Here is a 27,274-nt window from a genome sequence, read left to right as displayed (position 1 = left end):
TATTTCATATATTTTTAAGAAATTCTTGATAAATTTCTCTCGGTTGTATTCATATCCTCAAAAAATCATTTCAGTTTAATGTTGTCGAGCATAATAACAATACAAAAAATAACAAATAAATTGAAGCATAATTTTTTTTTCAAATTATTAAAACTGTAAATACACGTATTCTTACCCGTGTCAAACATTCCGTTGTGTGTCATGTTATGACCAATAAAATTAAAAGTTCGAATAGCAATACGTTTTTAGTTGGATATCATTCATGATATTCAATGGTCTTTTGGTTTTAAATGAAATCGGCGATAATCTTGTATAACATGAAACATCCCTTTTACATGGTATTTTGAACATCACTTGACCTTGGACATCTTTTGTGATCTTATTATGAAAAAGTACAGCACATCGTCACTACCTCCTATATACAGGAGGTAGTGTATATAGGAGGTAGTGACATTGTCCACTGAAAACTGCTATGAATGCAGAGTTGGCTGGATCTAAGGAATAGGACGCTTCTTTTTAAACAGTATCATTGTTAACCTTCAGACATTCAGATAATGGAAGTTTTTTTGCGCAACCCTGAAAATCCCTTTTAAAGTTTTTTTCCTAGTGTGTTGAAGTCAAATTTATACTATCAAATTTAAATCATGTTCTTAACCTTTTTAGCAGCGACTTAAAAATATCAACTTTGTGTTCCCCAGATCTATTTCCAATTTTAAAAATTTATGTATTGAATAAATTTCTAAGTAATAAAATGGGGTTTCTTTTTTCCAAATTTCTGTAGCCAGGGGTAGGCGCCTTAACGGGTGAGTGAACGGAAATGGAACGAGTGCCAAATCAAAACGGGGCCCCAAATTATTGAAAGGCTTTCATCTATTCGGAAATTACTTATTTTTTCACTTCTGGATTTTTATTAATTTTGGAATAATTTCTTTCATCAATTATCGCACTATTTTGCATTTATTATGGATTTATGTACGTACTTCTATCGTTAATTTCAAATTTTGAAACTGATCTTTCTTAAAAATATATATATTCTATTAAAAAAACAATTATTTTCTTTAAAAAAAAAATAGAACTTATGGGTTACTAGCCCCTAGAGAGAGAGAGAGAGAGAGAGTTGGATTACACTGGTGTAAGAAATTAAGAGAATTTGCAGACTTGGTCGATTATCTCTAGAACTATTGTACCGATTTTAATGAAATTTGATATGTACATACATTGATACAATACCAAACAAATAACCATTCAATAATTGTAATACACACACGCATGATCGTGCATAACACTCGTTGGAGTCTGAAGGTACGAAACAGCGGTTGCAGAATAAACAAAAAAAATTGGTTAGTAGGGGGTATGGTCCCCTCTTACAGATATACAGGTCTCGCAGCGTGATTTCATACTTGAAATAAGGTAGTTTATCATTTCCTGTGGCAATTGGTCCCACTCGTTCAGCAAAGCTGTTTTCATTCCCTGGATGGTTCCCGGAGGGGGGGGGGGTTGCGAGTTGCAATTGCCCTCCCCAGAGCGTCCCAGACACGATCTATAGGGTTAAGGTATGGAGATCTGGCGGGCCAATCCATCCGGGGAATATCCTCACTCTCTAGAAAATCGTCGACCAGAAGAGCTCTATGTGGCCTCGCGTTATCGTCCATTAAAATGAACTCGGGGCCAACTGCACCCCTGAAAAGGCGAACATAGGGCTCCAAGACCTCATCCCTATACCTCACACCAGTCACAGTGCCTCTTTCAAAGACATGGAGAGGTGTGCGGCCATCCAACATGGTGCCTGCCCAGACCATTAAACCTCCTCCGCCATAATGGTCGATTTCGGGGACATTGTAGGGTAGGTAGCGGGTCCCTGGTTCTCTCCATATGAACGTACGGCGAGAATCGGTGCTTAGGGTGAACCGGGACTCATCAGTGAAGAGAACGGTCGCCCATTGATCCGTACTCCAATCTCTATGCTCTCTGCACCATGATAAACGGATTCTCCTGCCCGTAGAAGTGAGCGGGACGCAAACAGCAGGTCTTCTTGCAAACAACCCTCTCTCATGAAGTCTTTTGGAAACAGTCACCCTTGATACACGGGTTCCTGTGGCTGCATACAAGTCACGAGAGAGCTGAGAAGCTGTAGCACTCCTGTAAGCCTCGCTATAATCGACAAATGGCGATCTTCTCTGGCCGTCGTGACTCTTGGCCTAGGCTTTCTCTCGATGGATCCGGTATCCTGGAACTGTTTCCATAAGTTACACACGACGCTGGGCGTTAAATTCAACTCCCTACAAATCTGGACTTGAGATTGGCCTGCTTCTAGCTTCCCCGCAATTTGCCACCTCATTCCATCATCTAAACGTTGGTGGTTACTCATTTTTACTGTTACAATTTGAAATTAACCGATTGCTGCAAAATAACACCAAGAAATTCGCCGAGGTGTGCTAGCGAACGAAATGCGTCTTAACTTACGCGCGCTTATAAAGCCTGTTTCTCTACTGGCTCCGGCTACACACACGTGTACGCTTACGTATTTGACGTACAAGATTTGCATTTTTGTCCAGAAGCTGTGGTTTTACATTCAGTTCAGTTCTTTTCATGAAATTCGATAAAATATGCAAATTCTCTTAATTTATTTCACCAGTGTAGTTTTAAATTTTCCCCACACCCTGAGGGTAAATGAAAGCTTGTGAAGGTATCAAAATAGTAATAGTAATTTAACTAATTTAAAAAGAAATTCAATAAATATTATCGTTGAAAAAAATTATTTACATTGTATACATCTCTTCTTTTAGAACGATAATGAAGGAAGACGACGATAATACGCAGGAGACGAGGGATTCGCCCCGTTTTTGCCTGTAGGGTGGGTTTGCGTTTAGACCATAGTCTCCGAAACTTTTTGTTCCATCGCCCCCTTCATCAGAAACTTTTTCCTGTCATCGCCCCCACTCACGTAAACCCATAGGATTCTATGTTAAATCAGTAGGTTCTATCGCCTCCTTGGACCATTCCATCGTCCCCCAGGGGGTGATATTGCCCACTTTGGGAAACACTGGTTTAGAAGTACGCGATTGAACGCTGGAATGTCCAGTTCCTGCGCACTCCTAACCGCACACTCTTGAAGGCGGTTCTGAAGTTGTTTACAGCTATCGCGCGCGCGCAAAAGCGTACGTGTAAAGGGCCCTTTGGAAACCACAGAAATTACTCACGGATGTTTCGAGTTAGGAAGCAAAATTTGGCACTCTTGGCGAATATAAGATTGATGTTGGCGATATTTGGCAGAAATGTGAGAAACTGAGGTGCCTAGAAAGGGTATGAAGGAGCTCTAGTTTCAATCAGAACGTTAGTGCTCTGTCTTATCGATGTAGCAAAGGTCAAATCAGTCAGTCTACCTCATATATGCTGAAGGCCGCGGACCATCTGTGGCCCTCGGAGTCATCTGACCCACAACCTCAAATTTAATCTTGTGAAAGTGAACTAAATGACACATTTCCAGATCACTTAAAAGGCAGACGAGACTCGCAACATGTCACTCCGGTCATCACTGGTGCCCACCCCAAACACCGAGAGTGCTCGATGCCAGTGTCCGATTTCGTGCTCGCGAGCATTTAATCAACGTCCCGATTAAACACCTTGTACAAATTGTTTTCAAGGAGTAGAAACATCCTTGCAATCATTTCATGCATTCGTATTTCAAAAATTTGGCCTAAGGGTACTCTTCTTTTCATGAAGGGTACACGCAGTACTCAAGATTAGAAAAAAGGTGAAGACCTCTACCTTAAGTGGATAGGAGTTGCACTGGGACTGTATCCACAGCACATTGTTAAAACTCCACTATTTTTTTAGGAATATAATTAATCGCACTGCAAATTAGATTATACCCACTATAAAACGGATACCTTTCACTTTGAGAATACCTAATCGAAGAAAAAATTTCACAACAATTTAATTATCATTACTATTAATAATTAATTAGTAAATTAACGATTAATTAATTTATACAGGGTGGGCAAAAAGTCCGTAAAAGTTTAAAAATTTATAAAAACCAGTAAAATAACTGAAATAAAAAAACGGTTTGCAGGGTTAGCATCGCTAGGTCACGGGAATTTTTTTAAGACTGGAAAAAAAACATCCAATAGGTGGCGCTGGTACGAGCGACTTTGGTGGAAATATGCAAATGAGACGGTTATAAGAACTTGCACTCCTAATCCATAACCAGTTCATCGTTGCAAACCGTGTATGTGAACCTGCTGCATGATTTGCTTCTTGTGTGTGAATCAATATAACTCAGAATAGTGAGAACTGTAGCCGCTCCCTACGGTCGTGGCCCAATCGCACAACGTACGCGGTTGGGGGAAAGATCTCAAAAACCTTTCCGACTAGCAGTCCGAAAATACACGTCTTAATGGAACAACACACAAAAGAATTGTGACATAACTCTTTCAATTTCAGTGGCACAATTTCATGGGAATGCAGCTCCCTTATAACTTCAGGCCATTTATGGCAGAGAAGAAATAGAAGGAAAGGGCACACAAACACAGGGAGAGAAACATTGAAAGAAAGACAAGAAGAGCCTTTGTTTTGCGGAAGGGGGGGGGGGTTCCATGCACCGTGCGGATCTGTCTATATATCATTCGGAGGATGGGTAAATGACAAGGTAGGAGACATTATTTGTGCCCTGATCATTTTCTTAATGATTTGACTCCTTTTAGATCATTGATGATTTTATCCACTTAATTCTCAAATGTTTTAGTATTTTTACAAAACTAGTCACATTCTCATTCGCCCCTGGGTATTTTTCGCACCTGAATTGTGCATCCTCAATGTTTTAACGTAAATTGAAAAGGGAGCAATCCGCCACCCAACACGATGTTTCCCAAAGTGGATTTGGGGGGAGGGGGGGGGGGGGTAATTGCCTATGACCTGAGAGAGATTTGACTGATGGGGGGACGGTGGGAGCGTGCCCTTCCCTCCCCATGGCTGACAGGGCCCTACCCCTGGGCTCAGGGACAGTTCTCCTCATTTTTTTTTTTTTTTTTTTTTTTTTTGCTTTTTAACGCTATAAATTACTTATAGAAGAGCCCGTGAAAAGTCTGATCGGGGGGGGGGCGAAAGAGGATGCGGGGGCTATGAGTGAGAGCTACAAATTTACGGTTTGGCTTAACGAAGGGGGCCACAAATTAATAGCGAATACTGGTGTAGAGGGTGTAGATAATTCATCCATTATGGGAAAACCATTGAATAAGGAGTGAACTGTTAATGAACCGTCAGTGGCCATATGTCCCGTATTCGTCCCGAAAAAAAAAAAATTAACTAAATTGAAAAAAATTTCCTCTATAATTTTCCCCCATTAACCTCTTTTGGGAGCAAATTTGAACGATCTGTATATGAAGTATCGGCGATAGATATAAAAAATTGGTTTCCTTGTTATTATGTTGGAGATTGGAAGAATGAAAAAAAAAAAGATAGGTATGTGGGGGGGGGGGGGGTGTTAGAGAGTAGATTTCTCTTTCGTGATCAACCGCATACATATTTTCTTCACCCTCCTCTACAGCCCCGTTCACATGTGCAAATACTGCGGTAGCATTGGGAGTTCTAGCACCCGTTTGACGACTTTTTCCTTCGTAAGGAAAGAAATTGAGAGCGAGAAATGGAGTGAAAATTCTTGAAGCGGGTTTTAAACCCACTGTTTCTATTTCCCATGTGAACGGGGCTTAAGTGTTATTTCTCTCTTTCGCATATATATATATATATATATATATATATTATTGCCAACCACCCGAAATTGGCCAATCGCAACGGGGCCGGCCACTTCACGAATTGGTCAATTTCGTTAAATGTTGACCCAGTCAGGGTCCGAAATTTGGACATTGGCCTGCCAGTTCGCGAAGTGGCCGGTGATCCCTGGCCAAACTCCGATAACAAAAGACACGATTCGGAAATCATCGTAAAGTTGGCGTGTTTTTTTTCGTGATAAATATGTCCACGTTAATTATGGCAACCAATCAAACCGCAGTCACGATGCATTTTTCCCTCCAAAATTTTCGGCAGTAAAAATATCATGTTTATATAATTATTTTTATAGTTTTTTTCCCCTCAAATTTCACTTTTTTTTCTCTCTCGGCACGTAGAACTAATCCGATACAGCTGCTGTATATACACATGCAACGCACGTTGGCAATTGAAAAAATGTATTTGACTCCTACCGGGTCGTTTTACATCAGAACATCGAGCTTTGATCAGAGATCTCCGGCCGCTTCGCGAAATGGACGGACGAAGTCCTCATTATTTCTGCAATTCGGACTTTGACCAAAATTCTTGGCCAAATAGCGTGGCCGCACTCGCGCTTTAGCAGCAACATATATATGCAGTAGGAAGATATATACAATAAACGTGGGACGGGGAGTTACTGAACAGGAGTATAGACAAAGCGGGGGGGGGGGGGTGGAAATTGGTGAAACTTACGTTAACAAGATTACAATAAACCTTCGCGGTGGTGAGAAAAAAGGAAAAATTAAACACAGAGAACTAGAATGTGTTTCTTCTTGTCGGGACGAAATATCTCGTCGCTGATCGTTCAGGGGTTAATACCACCGTTTCCAAAGCTTTTTTGTTCATCGCGCCTTCCTCCCTTGTGGAGTGATACCATAGGAACCTATATGTTGTACAGTCGAATCCCGTTATAACGAACTCCAGGAGACCGGAGAATTCACTTCGTTATAGCGAAATTTCGTTATAAAGGAATTCCAGGTATTTGCATTGTTCTTATGTAAATTTATTTGGGGGATTAGAAATGTCTTCGTTAAAACGAGATTTTCACTGTAACTGTATTCGTTAAAACGGGATTCAACTGTATTCGTAACTGTCACCGTCCCTCTGGAACGTTTCATTGCTCCCCAGGGGCGGGGGGGGGGAATGATATTGCCTACTTTAAAAACAATAGTCTACACCATAGTCTCCCAAACTTTTTGTTCATCGCCCTCTTCATCAGCAATTTGTTTCCTCTCATCGCCCCCCAACTCAAGTGAACCCATAGGATCCTATGTCAAGTCCGTAGCTTCTATCGCCCACCTGGACCATTCTATCGCCCACCAGGGGGCGATATTGCCCACTTTGGGAGACACTGGTCTACACTAATAGTTCCCAAAGTGCGAGTCGTGACCCTCGGGCCACGTCCATGAACTGGGGGGGGAGGGGGGCATCCACGAGAAATTCTCCAAAATAGAAACGTCCAAATAAGGAAATTCATTTTTTATTTTAAAACTACACTGGTGAAATAAATTAAGAGAATTTGCATATTTTATCGAATTTCATGAAAAGAGCTGAACTGAATGTAAAACCACTGCTTCTAGACAAAAATGCAAATCTTGTACGTCAAATACGCAAGCGTACACGTGTGTGTAGGCGGAGCCAGTAGAGAAACAGGCTTTATAAGTGCGCGTAAGTTAAGACGCATTTCGTTCGCTAGCACAACTCGGCGAATTTCTTGGTGTTATTTTGCAGCAATCGGTTAATTTCAAATTGTAACAGTAAAAATGAGTAACCACCAACGTTTAGATGATGGAATGAGGTGGCAAATTGCGGGGAAGCTAGAAGCAGGCCAATCTCAAGTCCAGATTTGTAGGGAGTTCAATTTAACGCCCAGCGTTGTGTGTAACTTATGGAAACAGTTCCAGGATACCGGATCCATCGAGAGAAAGCCTGGGCAAGGTCGTCCAAGAGCCACGACGGCCAGAGAAGATCACCATTTGTCGATTATAGCGAGGCTTACAGGAGTGCTACAGCTTCTCAGCTCTCTCGTGACTTGTATGCAGCCACAGGAACCCGTGTATCAAGGGTGACTGTTTCCAAAAGACTTCATGAGAGAGGGTTGTTTGCAAGAAGACCTGCTGTTTGCGTCCCGCTCACTTCTACGGACAGGAGAATCCGTTTATCATGGTGCAGAGAGCATAGAGATTGGAGTATGGATCAATGGGCGGCCGTTCTCTTCACTGATGATTCCCGGTTCATCCTAAGCACCGATTCTCGCCGTACGTTCACATGGAGAGAACCAGGGACCCGCTACCTAATGTCCGCGAAATCGGCCATTATGGCGGAGTAGGTTTAATGGTCTGGGCAGGCATCATGTTGGATGGCCGCACCCCTCTCCATGTCTTTGAAGGAGGCACTGTGACGCCTTTTCAGGGATGCAGTTGGCCCTGAGTTCATTTTAATGGACGGTAACGCGAGGCCACAAAGAGCTCTTCTGGTCGACGATTTTCTAGAGAGTGAGGATATTCGCCGGATAGATTGGCCAGCCAGATCGCCACACCTTAACCCTATAGATCATGTCTGGGGCAAATATCTACGTTTAATGAAATTTTTTTTTCCCGATGATCGATTTCAAGTGCAGCATCATTTTGAGAAATCGAATGATTTTTTCTTTAATCACCCCGTACACGAAAATCAATGCCCATACAACTTATAATTATGTCTTATGAGTAGGGTGACCATACGTCCAGGAGCAATCCTGGTTTTTTTCTGTTTTGTTTTTTTTTGTCCGTCCCGGCTTTTTTGCAAAAAATGTCCCGGTTTTTTCCGTTTTCAAACGGATTTTACTTGCATTTAATATTTTCATCAAAAACGGGGATACAGGCAGTTTTCGTAACTCAATAAGTATGAGTCGACATATTGACATTATTGCTTCTAGAGTAATATTGATTTTTTAAAAATAAAACGTGGACATTGCCTGTGAATTTCAGCAAAAAACAATTTTGAGCGGAGGGGAATGGATAGGGTGACCATACGTCCCGTATTTCCCGGGACAGTCCCGGTATTTTCTGTATTTTTGGTCGTCCCGACTTTTTCGCGAAAGTGCCCCGGTTTTTCCCGTATTTTACACGACGCTTACTTGAATTTTTATTCTTTATTGAAGTCAAAGATTGAAATTATTTTTCAACTAATAAACTATATTATGATAATTACAACTATAAATGAGAATATTTATCTCCCACATTTGTCTTGGTGAACGTTTTTTTCGTGAAATTCATTTTAAACCACTGCAATTTGCAGTAACGTTTCATTTCCCGCCATTGTGATTTTACCTTTTACCGTAATTTTAACAATATTTGGCAACTTTGCTCGGTTTTGGCGTCATTTTTGGCGATAATTGACGATTTTCCCGTATTTAGAATCTCAATGTCCCGTATTTCTCTCGAGGAAATATGGTCAGCCTAGGAATGGAGGAAAATATAGTTGAACCGATTAATGAGAAATAAAATGTTTCAATTCTCGAACCACCAGAAACAACCTTATTCCGAAATTTTGGGATAAACTTGGGGGCTGAAAACGAATTTTTTTTTAGGGCACATGTTTTTTTCCCGCATTTGTGAAAACCAAATATCCCGCATTTTCTTTGAGGAAATATGGTCAGCCTACTTATGGTTGACAAAATGGTACCGACCTAGCGTTGACGAACTCAGCCCGTTTATTTACTCTTTTTTTTATATCTACTTGTCTCAATGAAGTTGGTTGGGATGTTCCGGCTTGAACATGAGAGTTAGTACGATTTTCCGGGGAAAATCCCCACAATTGCCGACTCTATGGACGGACAACACTGTACATGCAACACCATTGGCTAACTTGAAGCCGTCAAGAAAGCACAGCACACGGGCCGTGTGAGTTGCGCATACCAAGTCAATACCACTTGCAACGGTTGCAGCTTTTATTATATAGTAATTGAAAACAAACTTCAACTATCGAGTGACCGTTAATAACTTTTCTTAATATTGTCAGATGAAATAACTATTTTGGTAAAATTGTAATATTAAGTTCAAAAATTATCACGGCAGAATTCTAAGATTGAATATACAAAACTTTGTTCAATCAAAAAATATATTATTTGATCTTGTAGATGGCAGCACGTGTACACACATTTCTTCAAAACCTCTTGCGTAGTAGTATACGTAGTATGATGATGGGCAGATAAATAAATGTTTCCAAAAAATGTCCGGAGCTACGGGGACTATAGGTGTACGCAGGATTCTCACGGGAGAGGGGGGGTAGGGGTTTACGTTTTTTCCTGAAAAATAACACTTCGGTTCAAGGCGGAGAGGGGAGGGGGGGGGGGAATTGCGTAAGTCGATGAGTGGGTTAATTCTTTCGGTCTGACAACTCTATTATTCGGTAAATACTGCATAACAAACTGAAGTTGGCTTTGTTGACGATAAAGGATAAGGGGTCATTCAAGTATTACGTCAGTATCGGGGGGGGGGGTTCGGATTTGCTGACTTTTGATGACAGGGGGAGGTTTGAAGGTTGCTTACGTCATCAACCACCCCTTTTTGAGTATATGAAATATTCTAAGCTGCTGACGAAATTTTGCTGACGGGGTGGGGGGGGGGGGTGTCATTGCCATTTGGAAAAGAAAAAAAAAAGTGATATAACGCTATAGATGAGATCCAGTCACACAATCATTTATGTCAATCTGGGCTCAGGGCCCCCCTGAAACCCCATAAATTCAATGAAATATAATTGACACAGATTCTAAACGTTCGATAAATATCAGATAGAAACGAAACAGGGCCTTCCAAATCTTGAAATATCCTCTTAAAACAGTCCCCCTTCCCTTTCCAGGCACCAGAGATTTTGTCGGGCCCCTTTTTATAATAAAGTAAACGTGTTATGTAATAGTCGAACAAAAAATTGAAGGTCGCATCTCGAATACCCTGGAAGTAGCTTTATTTTTGTTGGAGTCTCGAAGAAGAAATAATGAATGATATTAATTACATACAGTCCGGAATTTCAGGCCAAATGCCATAAATGCCTAACATTGATTCAAGTTTTTTCGGGAATTTCATATACCTAATTTATATCCATATGTCCTAGCTCCGTCATTGTTATGATAGGCCCTAAAATCACCCCCAGAGCCCTCAAATCAATGAAATATATTTTTCAATGATTTACTATATTTATTCCTAACGCACAGTTTCAATGTGATTTGTATACTGCTTATGGTATATATAACTATTGAAATTTGATTTTCTACCCTATCTCTGAAAGTAGAGCCAATATGACAAAACCAATGCCAGATTCGGAATCAGCGTCCGAAAATCTTCAAGTATCTGTGGAAATGATTCACTACATTTGTTTACAGTACAAAGTTCCAACATGGACTGTATACTGCCTGTGGATTAAGGGCGTAGCGAAGGGGGGGAGGACTTGGGGGTCTGGTCCCCCCCTCCCCGAAATGTGAGAAAATGACCAAAAAAGGGGAAAAAGATGGTCAAATCTATTGTTCTATCACTTTGGTCCCCCACCCCCGAACGAAATTTCTGGCTACGCCCCTGCTAATGGATTAATTACTATTGAAATTTAATTTTCACGCCACACTAAAACTAGAACGTGATGGAATTTTTAAATGATTTCTCCAGTAATTAGCATCCAAAAAATTATTTAAAAATTAACCACTAATTATGATCAAGACAGCTTTTTTCATCACAAACCTGTGTGATAAATGCCTTTTTTAAGCGTTTATGGATAGCATGGGCGGAGATACGGGGGGGGGGGCATTGCCCCCCAACGTCAAATGTGGAGTCGGCTGATCTAATGTATATATGAATTGACATCATCATCATCGTGCCCCCCTCAGCAATAATGACCGTGACCGTGCCCCAGACTTCCAAGTCTATCCCCGCCTATGGTTTATATAGTGCCTTTTAACATGCGTATTTTGACCTTTTATGGTGCCGAAACGTCTAGGCTCTAATTATAAATAGTGGCAAAAATGGTGCCATCTTAGCATCAATGTGAACTCAGCCAGTTAATTAACTTTTTTTTTTTTCACGGCCTTAATTATACACCTTAGCTTCAGTAGAGGACTAATTTGATGTTTCGGCTTAAACATAGGATTGCATTGCCGGAGATGGATATCTCCTCTATTGCCATTGCTTACTAAATGGACAACACCTTTTGATACAATACACACACAATGTACAGATAAATCACAATTGGCTCATTCGAAGCCGACGAGCGAGCACAGCACACGGGCTTTCGTGAGTCGCACGAGTTAAGACGGCACCGATTGGTGAAGCACCGGAAAACGTCATTATACTACTCAAAATAGAGCTTTAAATTTATATTGACTGTTATTGTTTTTTATCTAAATTTTGTATTTGTTAATTTCTTTACAGATATAAATAATTTTATCAATTTTTTTGACAACAGTAGTGGTTCTTTCTCAAAAATTACTCGTTATTTAATCTTTGTTTCGAAAATGTATCAAATAAATTAGTATATATTTCTATCCACAGATGGCAGCACATCCTAATACGTCAAAATATTTTTGAATGCAGCAATTGAAGAGCTGGACGTGATGTGTTGATAAATAATTTTATTATATTTTAAAATTAGATCGGTCATTCATTTTATTGACGGGGGGGGGGTGGGGGTGCGATGGCGCAACATTTCTAAAAATTTGCATTCAGGAAAATTTTTTAACCATATTATAGCAGAAATTAATACCATATACCAGTGGTTCTCAACTGGTGCCCCTTAGGGCTCCTTGTGCACTCTCCAGGGGCTCCGCGGCCACTGAGGAAAGTAAAAAAAACAGTAAAATATTAAAAATATTTTTAAATAGTAAAAATAAATCAGTAATTTTGATGAATAATTAAAAAAATTGGCCTACGGGGCTCCGCCATTGAATTTTTTTACTAGAAAGGGCTCCGCGAGTCAAAAGATGTTGAGAACCGCTGCCGTATACATTTGGAATTTTTTTTAGACTCATTTTCTACATAAATTGATTTTCCGGGATATTTTGATCGGAAAGTAATAATAATGATAGAAATATACAGTATACAGTGTGAAACCTGTCAATAAAGATACTGTAGGAACCTGGGAATAAATGTTGTTATAGACTGATTATCGTTGTAGACAGTTTGAACAGGTTTACGGAAAATTCACCGACAACAGTTCGATGCGAGTCAGTAAGCGTGGGAGTGAGTGAGTGAGTAAGTGATTGAGTGAGAGAGCAAGCTACACTGACTTCCGTGAGTGAGTGAGAGAGCGAGCTGCTGACTCCGTGAGTGAGTGAGAGAGCGAGCTGCTGACTCCGTGAGTGAGTGAGCTATTGAGTGAGTGACCGAGCTACTGAGGGAATGATTGATCTAGTGAGTAGGTGAGTGAGTGAGCTACTGAGTGAGTGAGTGAGCTACTGAGTGAGTGACCGAGCTACTGAGTGAGTGACCGAGCTACTTAGGGAATGATTGATCTAGTGAGTAGGTGAGTGAGTAAGTGAGCTAATGAGTGGATGAGTAATCTAGTGAGTAAGTGGATGACCCATTGAGTAAATGAGTGAGTGATCCTGAAGATATGGCGTAAAGTTTTAATAATGACTTTATTAGAAGAAATTTAGATGATACGGAAGAAATTACAAATTTCTGTTGCACAATACAAGAGAGTATATTCAATTATTCCATTTACTCTGTGTTTTGCTCAGAAACTTCTAATGAAACGTTAAAAAGGAATAATAACAGAAGTAAAAGACAAATAAAGTAAGTAGATACGTGATAAATTAATCCCCCAAAATGCTTAAAATCATGTCCTGCTATCACTTTGATATTATAAAAACATCGCTGATCATCAGTTACCAATGGAGAAACTAGCCGTTACCCCACTACTTCACTGGTGTGGATTCTGCAATCTTCAAATTTACTCAGCGATGATCCCTCCCCATAACACTTGAACACCTCATGACCCCCCCCCCCCTTCCCCCATGGGTGACGAACTTTCAGAAATCCCGTCTGAGTGCGTATCTACATCTATATAATGTACATAAAATGACATTTCCTGACATCGCCGAGCCAAAACCGCTGAAGCTATAAATATCGAATTTTGAGAATAGTTTTGTTTCCCGACGTAAAGACTCACTAAGAAAGGGTTATTCCATATTCGACCCCTAAGGAAGTCATAAGGGTGGGGTGGGGGGGGGGGCATGGCCCCCACAAGGGGTGGGCTGGGCCCCCACAAGGGGTGGGCTGACAAGGCTCCAGCCCTGGGGCCCGTGAGGATTTTAATCATTTTTTTGTTTTTTCACGCTATAAATTCATCCTAAAGGGGGCCGCTTGAAAGTCTAGTCGGGGGACCCGTAAAAGATCCCAGCCTAGGGGACCTGCTTCAGGATGTGGGGGGCCATGGGGGGGGGGGGAAAGGTTCAATGAGGGAGGGGGAGTCATACGTTGAAATCATGCCGAGCCGAAACCGCTGAAGCTATAAATATGGCATTAGGTCAATATTCTAATATAGACAATATAATATAGAACAATCGAATTTTTTAATAATCTGTGGCACTACTTAGGTTAAAAACTAATTAACTAACCAATTCACTCACTCCATCACTCACTTACTAGGTCACTCACTCAATCACTTTTTAATCACTCATTCACTCACTCACTTTGTCACTCTCTCACTCACTGGGTCGCTCACTCGCTCAATCACTTTTTCATCACTCACTCACTCACTCACTCACTTTGTCACTCACTGGGTCGCTCACTCGCACACGGACTCAGTAGCTCACTCACTAACGGGCTGACTTACTCGCTTATTAACTCAGTAACTCATTCACTCACCCCCTCGTTTACTGACTCAGTAACTCAGTATCACTCACTCCCTCGCTAACTAACTTGCATCGAACTGTTGTCGGTGAATTTTCCTAGCCGTGAATTTTCCGGACACGCATTTACGCTATTTCCAATTGAATTATTAATAATTTCCGGACCGAAGAAAACATTGTTATAGAAGGTTTATCTTTACAGACAGTATCGTTATACACAGGTTTCACTGTAAAAGGAAATAATGTTCGTAATATTGACGAACATTGCCGCCTCGTAGTCCAGTGATTAGGGAGCTAGCTTCTGACTGCGCCGGTCTGGGTTCGAATCCCAGTTCGGGCATAGATGTCTACTAACACTAATAAATTCCCTGGACAGATCGTAAAGATTTCTTGGGAATACGTGCTCATCACATACTAAAAAAATATATATATATGTGAGTATTTATATAATATAAAGTACAGTGAAATTCTCGGTTATAACGACCTCTGCTGTGACGCTACGATGTTGATAATTAGTGGTTCTGGCTGATTTCAATCATAGGCGGAGATTCACTTGGAAAAGTCTGTGGGGGATGCATGGTCATTATTACTGGGGGGCAAGATGATGATGATGTCAATTCGATCAGTCGACTCCCCCTTCGCCGCTGGGGGGAGGGGCGGCGACAATCCCCTCCTTTCCCCCCGTATCTCCGCCCTTGCTTTCAATAGAGAATAATTTTAAGGAACCTTGCTTGTAACGCCAACGAAAATGCTACGACCTCGGATACAACGAAATATTTTTTGATGCTTTTGTTTTAGGATATTGGAGTAGATATTCTATCCGAATGCGGAATAATTCTTATTGGAGAACACTTGCTGTGGGCAGTGTGGTTCCTCTCGCCGCCTTTTTTTCCGCCATGCCCTACATAAGTATCTTGTGAAATCGCGATTTCAGGGCTGTCTTAAGAATGTCATAGGCCTCCGTGCACAGTGATTTTTCTAAACCCCCCCCCCGCCCCCTACTTTGGAAGTGCCCTAGAAATACCCGCCCACAAATTTACATACTTGCAGTCAAAAATTACACGCAGTTCATTGTTAATTTTCTTATTTAGAAAAAAAACTTAATTTGAAACCTTAATTTGAAAACTTAATTTGAAACATTAATTTGAAACCTTAATTTGACTTCGTTGAAAACGCCATTTTTGAAGAAAATATCGATTTTTCTTTTCAAGCCTTTTATGAAAGCCCCATTTTTTTGTGATTCCAAAACAGGTCTTGTTTTGTTTATATGACTACGTTGTATGGGAATCTGCTCATTCTTTATAGCAATATCTTACATTTTTTCACGTTTTTTTTATTTATTCATATTATTTTAGAAGCTTTTTATTCGTGTTTTTCCGCGATGGCAAGAGCCAGAACTCGTGTTGTAAAGCGTAAATTTTGCTGGAAATCAGTACAACTCGAGCTCTCTCGTCAAAGAAAACTCCTCCAAGTCTGCCTTTGGAAACCGGAGTGGAAACTGCTAGTGCTTCAAAACTTGAAAATGTTTGTGAATTTCCAAAAAATGCGAATTCTGAAAAGTTGCAAGGGTTTAGAATTATTGACATTGAAGTGTTGCTATCGGTCATTCTTGTGTCCAACATGCTTGTCCAATAATCTGTCTCTTATAGAAGATTCCAGGTTTGGTCTCAACTCAAATTTTGCTGCCAATTTTCGAAAGGTTTTTTCATGCGCGCCAAAGCAAAACAAAAATAATGAAATCAATACACGCTTTATATACGGTCTCAGAAAAAGCTTCTGAGCAGCAAAGGTTTTACGTTCTACATTGAGCTTACCTTCGTTTCTTTCAAAACGAGCATTCAGATATCAAGAAAGAAAAAGATTTTACATGCAGTATCAAAAGTGGCCATTAATTCCATGAAGAATGCAGCAGCAGAGATAATTCATTGCGAAACAGCAACGACAAATGATGTTAAAGATTTTAGTGTACCTGTTGGTGGAACTTGGCAGCGGCGGGGGTATTCGTCAATAAATGGGATAGTAAGCGTTATATCTGTCAAAAGTATTAAAATTTTTGGGCTTGTAAATCATGTCACAGTTTTGCGGAATTTGTAAGAATTCTAACTCTAGGAAACATGAGCGTATTTGTTTAAATCATAAAGGATCATCTGGCAACATAGAAGTAGTTAGGACTTATAGAATATTCGAGCATTCTGAACATCTCGGGGGATTGCACTACAATCAGTATTTTGGAGACGGTGATTCAAAAGCTTAATAAAATGTAAAGCATATTTATGGTCGAAATTCAGTAGAAAAGTTCGAATGTATTGGTCACGTACAGAAAAGAGTTGGTTCTCATTTACGTAAACTGAAGTCCACCACAAAAGGTCTCGGTGGAAAAGGCAAACTCACAGATGATTTCATAAATAAATTGCAGAACTATTATGGCATCGCCATCAGAAGTAATGCAGGAAGTTTTCAAAAGATTCAAAGTGCGAAGTGCAACTATTGCAGCATTCGCTCATTGCTGTTCATCCAGAAAGAAGCCGATGCATGGACAGTGTCCGAAAGGCCCAAAAAGCTGGTGCAAGTACCAAAAGGCTCTTGCTTTAGGAAAAAAGTTCACATAAAGTGGAAATGGTCTTCCAGAGAACATTATAAATATTATAAAGCCTACATATTTGAAACTTTGTAGTAAAAAAACTATTGAGTAAATGCTTACATGGCTTAACTCAAAACGCAAATGAGAGTTTCAATAACGTCATTTGGACGATAATAGCAAAAAATGTGTTTGTTGAGTTACAAACCCTTCAGTTAGGAGCATATATTGCTGTAATTAAATTCAGTGATGGTTTTAGAGGACTTTGCCAAGTTATGGATGAGTTGAATATAAGCAAATGCTCTTTTACAGTAGGAAAATACATTGATTTTGACTTCGAATGTATCAGAGAGTCCAAACGACATTCACTGCCTTCCACGAAAATGGCTAGGAAAAAACTTCGAGGTGCTCGAAAGAATAAAAATCGCACTGCTGAAATGAAACAAGGTGTGATGGTGGATTTTAGTACTTTAAATATTCCCCTACTTCAAGTAATTTGTGAATGAAAATTTTAAACACGTTTTACGGAAAATGATATTTTTGACATTTTACTGGAGTTTGTGACATGATTTCTGAAAATATCATTTATTTATTACTATCTGCATCATTACGAAATTTTAATATGATATTGTGCTATATATTGTTGAGGTTATGAACCAAAATCTAAGGTCTATCACATATACTTTTTGAACTACTATGTTTTATAGACGAAATATTGGATGAAATTTCAAAAAAAATCACACTTACATTAACGTATTTGAGTGTAACTTATGAGCATATCACACAATACTTTAGATTTTGGTCCATAACCTGTAGTATTACTAGCTAAATGCACTGTGAAAATCACAAAACATTTCATTCACAAAATGTTTTGCAATCATGTTTCGAATATTACGTGGATTTTGCCTAAAATTTGACATGAAAATGAGTTTTTCATAGAAAATAACATAAGTAGACACAAATTTGTTACTGTTTTCATCATTTCAAGACACTTTCAATCAAAAAATGTTATCAAAGTTCACTTCTCTACCATTTTATAGAAAAGTGCTCTCGGACATACCTTTTTAAAGTTAAATGTAAATAAAAGTTAATTTTATCATATTTAAAATTAAGTTTAATAAAAGTTATTGCGACAAGACCAGGGGCAGCTTAAGCAAGGGTGCAAGGGGGCGGCACTTAGGCTTCAGTTAGATACCAACATTTTTGTAAATTTTAATAGTAAAAACTGGCATGACATAACGCTTTTGAACCATACATTGACGAAGATGTTGAGAAAATTTGACTGAACAACAGGTCCTGGGGAAGAGGTGTGTATGCATGTTGGTGCCCTCACCCAGAAATTCAAATAAAGGCAAAGAAAAAATTTATCTTCTTTTCTCTCTCCAGCCCAGCTTCGTGGCAGAGTCTGGAACAAAGTGAGTGTGTACATCTAACAGTCTGAGTGTGTAGCTAGTGTTGTGTATGATATTTCAGTGCTGCCATCTATACTTCAAATTATGAGTGAAGTGTAATCATTGAATATTTGTAACGTTGTAGGCCTGTTGCTCTCTGTGGCGAGACTTTTTAACGGGGAGATCGGCTCGCATTCGCGCCTTGAAGCTGGAAACCACAGAAAAACAACTTCAGCCGACCACGCCTTGTTATATACTACTACCTCTTTAAAGGGATAAGTGTAAAAGGCTGAAAAACATCGCACTCATGTGATGTGTTTTCACGTCATGTCAGATAGTTGTGAATTTCGATTCGTGGAAAATTTGTGACGTGGAAATTTCATGATAATCGCGTCACGTCAGTGTAGTGTGTTTCAGCTTAATTATTAAAGCACTGAATATGCGTTATACGCACTAAAAATGTGGCAAATATGCTATAAAAATATGCACTTAAAAATGAAAAAATATGCATTAAAAAACCCCCAAATACACACTAAAAAATCTCTAAAATGTCAAAAATTGCAAAATAAGTACCAAAAATGAAAAACCGGCTACATTAAAAAATCATCATGCAAAAAAAAGCATATTCGTTATTAAAATGCGTATTTTCTATTTCTTATAGTGCATATTCCTTTACAAAAATATCCCCACATTATATATATATAGGCCTACTGCGTATGCAAATAATTTCTACACATTTTTTATTTAGCCATTTTTAATAATTTCTAACTTGTTGTAGCTGCTCAGTAACGCAATACAGTGAGACCTCGCTACAACGATACTAATATAACTATAAATTTTTCTACAACGGTATTTTTTCACGGGGTAGGGGGGCCCCCCCGCGCCCCGCTAGCAACTCTAGTTCTTATGACGCTTGTTTCAATTCAAAATAAATCCATATTTACAGCTGTGCCATGTATTTTTGCAATAGCTTTCAAAAAGACCGCTTCGGTAGCTCTGGGGGGGGGGGGGGGGTGTCCAGAAATTCCGGTAGTAGTGTTAACACTAAAAAAGGCCAAAATATAAACCGAGCTCTAGTAATGCTCATGGACTTCCACAAGGGTAGGTCTGACAGGGTTCCAGCCAGGGACATTTCTCGTCTTTTTTTTTAAACGCTATAAATGGGGGGGGGGCCCTGCCCAAGGTACCAGCCAAGAAGCTCTGCTGCAGGTTGCAAGGGGGAGGGGGGGGCTGGTAATAATGGTCCATCAATAAGAGCTGTAGATCAAGTTATCTGGCATAGTTAAGAGTGGCAAAATAATCCTGAACCGAAATGCGGGATAGTTTCCTTAAAAGCTGGACGTATGGTCACGGACAATGTGATCGGTACACAGTGGTGAGTTGCTTTATATATTAAAAAAAAATCAGGTTTATCCTTCAAGGCCAGCTAGCTAAAGCCTAAACTAAGCCAAAGCCTTGTCAGCCACACAGCAGGATTGTCTTTAAGGCGGCGCATGAGGCTTTGCACCCTGGCGACAGGTAAGCTTGAGCCGCCCCGGGTTAAGAAGTCACTGCCTGATGCCCCCTTCCCCTGCTCTTTGAAAGACAAGCTTTGGCGAAAAATAGTAAAAATTAATCAAAAATATTGCATTCGTTTATTTCGATCAATTTCTGTGAATTCAAAACGCCTTTTTGAAGGTTAAAAATTCAAAATATTTCTTTGGAGATATTCTCGGTGCTCGCCTCAAACCTCAAACTTGCCTGTGTGCACCCCCCCCCCACCCCGAAAAAATTGGTCCTGCTTACGCCCTGTCCCCTTTCCATGACATACAGTTCTTGTTATTTGAATGGGAAACTCCTATCCCCGTGGAGCAAGCGCATAGCGGGGGGGGGGGGCGGGGGACCCCCACATTCTCACAAATGTGTGAGAAAATGACCGAAAAATAGATGGCCAAATCTAGTGTTCTGTCACTTTGCCCCCCCCCCCCCCCCCCGAACCAAATTTCTGCCTACGCCCCTGTCGTGGAGGACGCCCATAAGACAATTAACCTAATCTAGAGCAGTGGTTCTCAACCAGGGGCGATATGGCCCCCCCTAGTGCTACTGGGATACTTCAAGGGGGCCACAGAAGAAAATGGATAAAGAGGCCATGACAGGTGGTTTGGAGGGCTGCAGCGAGCTGAGAAAAATTAAGGTGTGAAGAAATAAAGCTTTTATATTAGTGACTATGCACTTACAGAACCCAACAAAACCACCCATAAAACCAGGGCCGTCTTAGGGCATGGACCCACCCGGGCCTCACCGCCTACATTTTGCAATAAGTTCCCTAAGGATGGGGTTTTTCGCAGGACCCTGGCTGGATTTTTCACAGACCCCTTCTCTATATTAAATTTATAGTGTGAAAAACAAAAAATAATGAAAACCACATCAGGCCCCGGGTTGCAGCTCCCACTCTGGTGAGGGGTCATGCCCGGGAGTCTCATGTCCATAAGTGACCCCCACCTAGATAAATAACCCACCTGATATTTTACATAGTACAATTTTGAAAATTAGTAGGAAATATGTAGGCTATTTATTCCAGATATGTATGGGACTACCATAGCATCACTTTGCCTGGTGGGGGGGGGGGGGCATGATGTTGAGACGGTCCTGATAAAACTCGGACTAGCGGGAAGATCAATAAATTCTAGGCCAGTGGTCTGGAGGCCAATCTTATTTGCAAAATTTTCATTCAGTATAAATTCACTGAAAAAATCATTTGAATACGTATAAAGGATCTTGCTTCTAGATGAGAGTTGAAGACTCTGGGTAAGACAGGGGAGCCACGGGAAAAAAATATGGTTCAAAGGGGGCCACGAGCAAGAAAAGGTTAAGAGACACTGGTCTAGAGCATGAGTTTTTAACCATTAGGACCATAGGCGGTGATTGACTTGGAAGTCTGGGGGGGGGGGGGTAAGGCCATTATTGCTGGGGGGGGGCACGATGATGATGATGTCAGCTCATATATACATTAGATCAGTCGACTCCACCTTTGACGCTGGGGGGGGGGGGCAATGTCCCCCCACGCCCCCCCCCCGTATCTCCGCCCATGATTAGGACAGTGCGGAGGTCAGAACCAAATTGTTTTGTTTTTGGCCCTGCCCCCCGAGGCCCATGGCCAACGTCATACATAGTGTCTTAATTCATTCAGTAGAGTCTTAACGGGGCCCGGCACACCTGGCACGTTTTGTCCCCGGTACATTTCGCTACCGGAAATTTCACCTGCCCTGACCGTGACCAAGTATATGACTGTATGACAGACCAAGAGAGGGGCTGAGTGACCAAGTGTGTGAGTGATCAAGTTAACCGTATGAGTCACCTTATGAGTGCCCGAATGAATGTGATCATTTGATCATTTTTGTCGCACCACGGTCATTTTCTGCACACAATGGCTAACTAGACTCTGGGACCTACAATTTATTGCCGATTCCGAACGGCAGCCTTTTCTTATACTCATCGAGAGGTTGGTGCGCTAAACCCTTGATGTCGAACTCCCTGCGGTAGTTTCTGATAAGGAAGAACCGGGTATTGAACATGTGACCCCCCCCCCTAAACATCCTTTGGAACTTTAGGCGAGTAACTTATCGACCTAAGCTACCGCGGTCCCCGCAATGAGTATGGAAGCGACCGTATGAGTGACCAATTGAAGGGTGAGTGAACAAGTCAGTGGGTGACATCATGAATGAGTGACAGTATATGACCATATAAGAGAAGTGAGTGTGGTCACTAACTTGATCACTCATGAGGTCACTCACCGAATCACTTGGTCCCTCATACAATCAGGGCAGGCGAAATGTACCAGGGGCAAAATTTCCGGATCCGGTCTATACTACAAGTTGTATTATTATCTTATATTAAAATTTACATAAGTAGGCAAAATTTATGGGTGGGGGGTGCGTTAATTAATTTCACACCAACATGCCTCTGATGGACGGCAAAATGGCACCAACCTGGCGTTGACGAAAACCCGGCCCGTAAATTCTTTTTTTTCTTATTTTTCGACATTTCTTGTCTTCTTCAAGGAGAAAGATGATGTTCCGGCTTGAACATGAGTTTGAACATTTTAATCGGAGAAATCCCCGCCTTGCCGGCCCGAAGGGCGGACAGCACCACTGTACACTCGTACAACACCATTGGCTAACTTGAAGCCGTCAAGGAAGCACTGCACACGGACCACATGCGAGTTACACACACCAAGCTGGCACCAGCTGCCTTAATAATGCTTTCATTTATATACTGGGTAAAAGTAAACTTCAACTTTCGAGTGACGGTTATAAGTATTACTAATTTATGTAAATTATTAGTTATTATTTTATATGAAATAATTATTTGAATTCAGAAGTGGTATTATTTTCGAAAACTGATTATATCAGCATTCTAAAAATATAAATTGTTTTATTCTGAAATTGTATAACTTTATGTGTATTTTATAGTGTAGATGGCAGCACACAAACATATTGAAAATACGATGAAACTTCAGTTAACGAGTGGTTTGGTTAACGAGCGATTCGCATAACGAGCAAAAATTTTGCGCTTTGTTTATTTATTGTCACGTTTTAACAACTCAGCTGATGGTTTTTCGCGTTCGTCCATACACGTACTGTGGAATTGTGGGTAATATTGTCCCCTAAAGTCCCCGGTCAGAGTGCCTTACACGAAAAATGAACACCCGTGTACGGGCTTGACTGCTTACGATAAGAAACTACATGTCGCATTATAACCACGAGTATGTAGGGTGACCATACATCCCGTATTCTTTCTTTTTCTAGCCATCCCGACTTTTTGGCAAAAGTGTCCCGGTTTTTCCCGTTTTTATATGGCCCCTACTTGGATTTTTATTTTTTATTGAAGTTGCAGATTGAAATTATTTTTGAACTCATAAATTATATTATGATAATTAAAACTACAAATAATAACATTAATTTCCCATATCTGCCTTGGTGAACGTTTTATTTCGTGGAATCCACTGCAATTTGCAGTAATGCTTCGTTTCCCGCCATTGCGATTTTCTGTAATATCAGCAATATTTGGCAACATTGTTCATCTTTGGCGTCGTTCTTGGCGATAATTGGCGATGTCCCGTATTTTCCCGTATTTGGAATCCCAATTTCCCGTATTTCTCTCGAGGAAATATGGTATGAACCTACGCGTATGAGAAGTTTAGTTTGAAGTTTTTTTTTCATGAACTATGCTTGGCCAGGAGGTGACTGTAGACAAACTGATTAACCTCCATTTCCTGTAACAGCAATATCTTATATAGAGGGAATCTTTTCTGAGGAAGAGGGAACTGTGTCACTTCTTAAATAAGATTAGAGAGATGTATAGAAAGAACATGGGAGTCTGCGCAAAATTCTGTGGAAAAGAACCAATCAACTAAAGCTGTAGTGGCGTGCACAAAAAATGCATATTCCCCATTTTTGAGAAATCCTAAAAAGGAGTCAAAAGTAAGTGTCATTAGATACGCTCTTTTTGAAAGTCGGACAAAAGGAATGAGTTTGCAGAAAAAAATTAGGTCTCTAAGTCGTCCAAAACAACAGTCCTCCTCTCTTTCGTCGCGTTTAGAGTAAATTGATTTGTAAACATTATGGTATTTCATGCTTATTTATGGCATTATTACATCATATATATTTTATTGTATTATTATATCATTATTGTGTTGTGTTATTGAATGAAACCATTTTTATCAGTCACTTTTATGTGAATGAATAATTGTGGAACGAATTAGGCGAATTCCCATTATTTCCTATGGGAAGTTTGATTCGAATAACGAGTAACGTTGGTGGAACGAATTAAGCTCGTTAACCGAAGTTCCACTGTAATTGAGAAACCTTTACAGGACTCACGGACGTTTTGAATTAGGACGTAAAATATTTTTCACCCAAAATGACGTAGATGACAAATACGGTAGACGCCGCTTATTGGAATCACAGACAGTGATTTAAATATGCGATTTTAAATTGGCGATTCCATTGCAAACTACGGAACGGTTTAATGTCATAACATGCGTCTAAAACTCGTTTATAGTTATCAGGATTTCTGTTTATGTTATCTTTTTTTTTTTTTTTCTTTTTTTTTTTGCGCAATTTGAAGCTAAAGTGGAACCAGGCTCATTTTTTTTCTCCATAAGTTATCATTATCAACCTCCGAGACTATGTAGGATGTCAGAAGGTGTACCCACGGTTTACAAGTATTTCCATTCTCGGTTCACAATGCCCTTCGTAATGCAATACGGACAGTAATAGCCGCTATAATCCATGTACGCATGAAGCTACTTTTTGCAATGGCATACCTGTAGTGAAGAAAAAAAAGTAATGCAAAAATGTTCCTTTTTCTCAGGTTTTGATGAGTTTTTTCAATTACTCGCCGGGTAACTTTCTACGGGGAATCTATATAATGCACGGTACATTGAAAAGAAATTAGGGCTGGGAATCAGCCAAAATTTAATTCTGGTCTGGTCTGGAAATGTCCAGACTTCAGACGCTGTCAATATTCTAAATGAAACAAGACGTCGCAAAAACGCTACATTTCTCCACGTTACAACCAGGGCCATGCACAAGTGAATGGATTTTAGATCGGTGTTTTACAAAGTGGGAGATATCACGGTACATATTTGTGTCAGGTTGCCGACACGAGAGAACGGCTAATTACCTGGGGGCGATGAGACAGACGGGGGAGGGGATATGATGCTATCTATAAGATTGCTCAAGCTAAAGGTAGGACAGTCTTAAGAGCATCATGGGGTCATCCCCCGGACAAAGTGATTCTGATGGGGCTCCTACCTGGCTATAAATTTCCTGCCCTTCAATTTGCATGTCTAGAAAATTTTAGCCAGATTTCATTTTCATAATGGTGTATCTGCACTTGAGGCCCATGGGCCGTGCCCGGGTGGGCTCATGCGTTAAGACGACACTGATTAAAGACTGTTTGTATCAGTTTCTAAAAAAAATGGAGTATTAAAAATTCTTCTGAAATGAAAAAAATATCAAAATTTTTCAATCGATCAATCAAGTGATGAGTGATGTTAGTAGAGCTACTATTCAATATTCATGCTGTTTCATTTACGTGCTATTTCAATAGAAAAATTCACGTTCCCTTTATTCTATATTTTCAGGTTTCCTTATGTGGTCCAGGCAACCCATATGCCAATACGGATGCCGTTCGAACACTTTCGTGGACATGGCTCTCTACTACAACTTCATCTGGCTGGTCATCCTTCGTCCTCTCGCGATCCTTCACGCACTGTACATGCAGACCGGTGATTTCGGCAACGCTTTCTACATGGACTTCGGTAGTCACCTCGTCCTGGCTTTCTCGGCTGTCTTCAGTCCGTTCTCCGTTCCGAGTCCGACGCCCGCACTCGTCACGGAATCCCAGGTCCTGACGGAAACCATAAACAGCGTCTATCTCCAACCGCAAGGCAAAAGTGATAATATCGAACTACCAGACGTTCTGGGTTCCGGCGGTGCACGATCGCAGCCCACAAAAGACGCAACCGCCGAATCCGTGGTGAAGGACGGCGATGCTTCTAAACCAGTTCCTAAAAAGAATGCCACGACCATGTCCGTGGGAGTGTCCGTTTCGCTGAAAGATGGTGAAAAGCCCGGTGAAGAGAGTGTCTGTTGAAGAATGGGGCATGAGGGTTACGATGTCTGTGATTAAGTTTGTGTCCTAACGACCAGTGACTTCCAAAACGCACTCATCGACTTCCGAAGTTTCCTTTTTGTTTCGATCGGAAAGGTTCAATCCAAATCTAGGTAGCGTCCAAGTAAAAAAAATCGATGTAAAGGAATTTGACCGAGAACATAACACCATATAGTGAAACAGTTTTCAGAGCTTGAGTATCACAGAAATTAATAGTGATTAAAATATGTTTCAACTTGAAGCTTTGCTTCGATTTTTGTGTTATCAAGAAACGGTCGGAACTAATCTTTGAAAGTTATTCATCGGTAACGGCTGCCGAAATGCACAAGGACACGTCTTGAAGAGTTTTTACTACCCTAGATTGTGAATTATATTCTCAGTCTAACGTTTGCACACGTTATATAAATCAAGTATGTACTTCATTGTGCGATTATGGTATATCTGTAATACGATATGGAAATTCTTTGGGAATAACTGCACTGAATTTCATTTCGGTTGGCACAACCTGAATATTGATTTCCTACCTCTGGTAGAAGGATATGTTCTTCTTTTTGAATGTATACTTTATTTATATATTTTTGCAGGAAATAAAATGTTTCGAAATTGTGTTCGGGGGACAATGTATTTCGTCTCCATAACTCACAAAAATGGATACAGAAAGGAAAAATAATTGGCCAAAAAGTTATTTATAGGGGTCATTCAGGTATTACGTCAACAACGATGGGGGGGTTTCCCGATTTGCTGACTTTTGATAACGGGGGTAGGGATTTTTGGATGTTGCTTACGTCATCAACCACCCTTTATGAAAATACGAAATATTCTTAATGGCGTCTTACTCGGTGCGCCAAAAACGAGAAAAATCTTTCGCTAGTTTGTGGCATAGGCAGAGATAGACTTGGAAGTCTGAGGAAGGGGGGAAGCAGGTCCGGTCATTATTTCTGGGGGACACGATGATGATGTCAATTCATATATACATTAGATCAGTCGACTCCAACTTTGACGCTGGGGGGGGGGGGGGGGGCACTCCCAGTATCTCCGCCCATGGTGTTTGTGGGACCTAATGAC

The 27,274-nt window shown here is 40.5% G+C and overlaps 1 protein-coding gene across 1 annotated transcript in view; it reads left to right on the top strand.

The window, feature by feature from the left end:
- LOC149077931 (uncharacterized) overlaps nt 1–26,817 on the top strand; it is a 46,930-nt gene extending 20,113 nt beyond the window's left edge. Inside the window, exon 2 of the mRNA XM_089241538.1 lies at nt 25,680–26,817. Within this exon, the coding sequence (XP_089097664.1) occupies nt 25,680–26,191 (512 nt within the window). The 3' untranslated portion in view covers nt 26,192–26,817. The remainder of the gene's footprint in view (nt 1–25,679) is intronic.
- The last annotated feature ends 457 nt before the right edge of the window (nt 26,818–27,274 follow it).

The sequence above is a fragment of the Pholcus phalangioides genome, unplaced genomic scaffold (assembly GCF_987345545.1).
Source record: "Pholcus phalangioides strain wild (caught in Gottingen) unplaced genomic scaffold, Ppha-v1.0 ptg000014l_1, whole genome shotgun sequence".
Classification (NCBI taxonomy): domain Eukaryota; kingdom Metazoa; phylum Arthropoda; class Arachnida; order Araneae; family Pholcidae; genus Pholcus; species Pholcus phalangioides.
The sequence above is the reverse complement of the archived record's forward strand: the minus strand, read 5'-3'. Positions and strand labels throughout refer to the sequence as shown.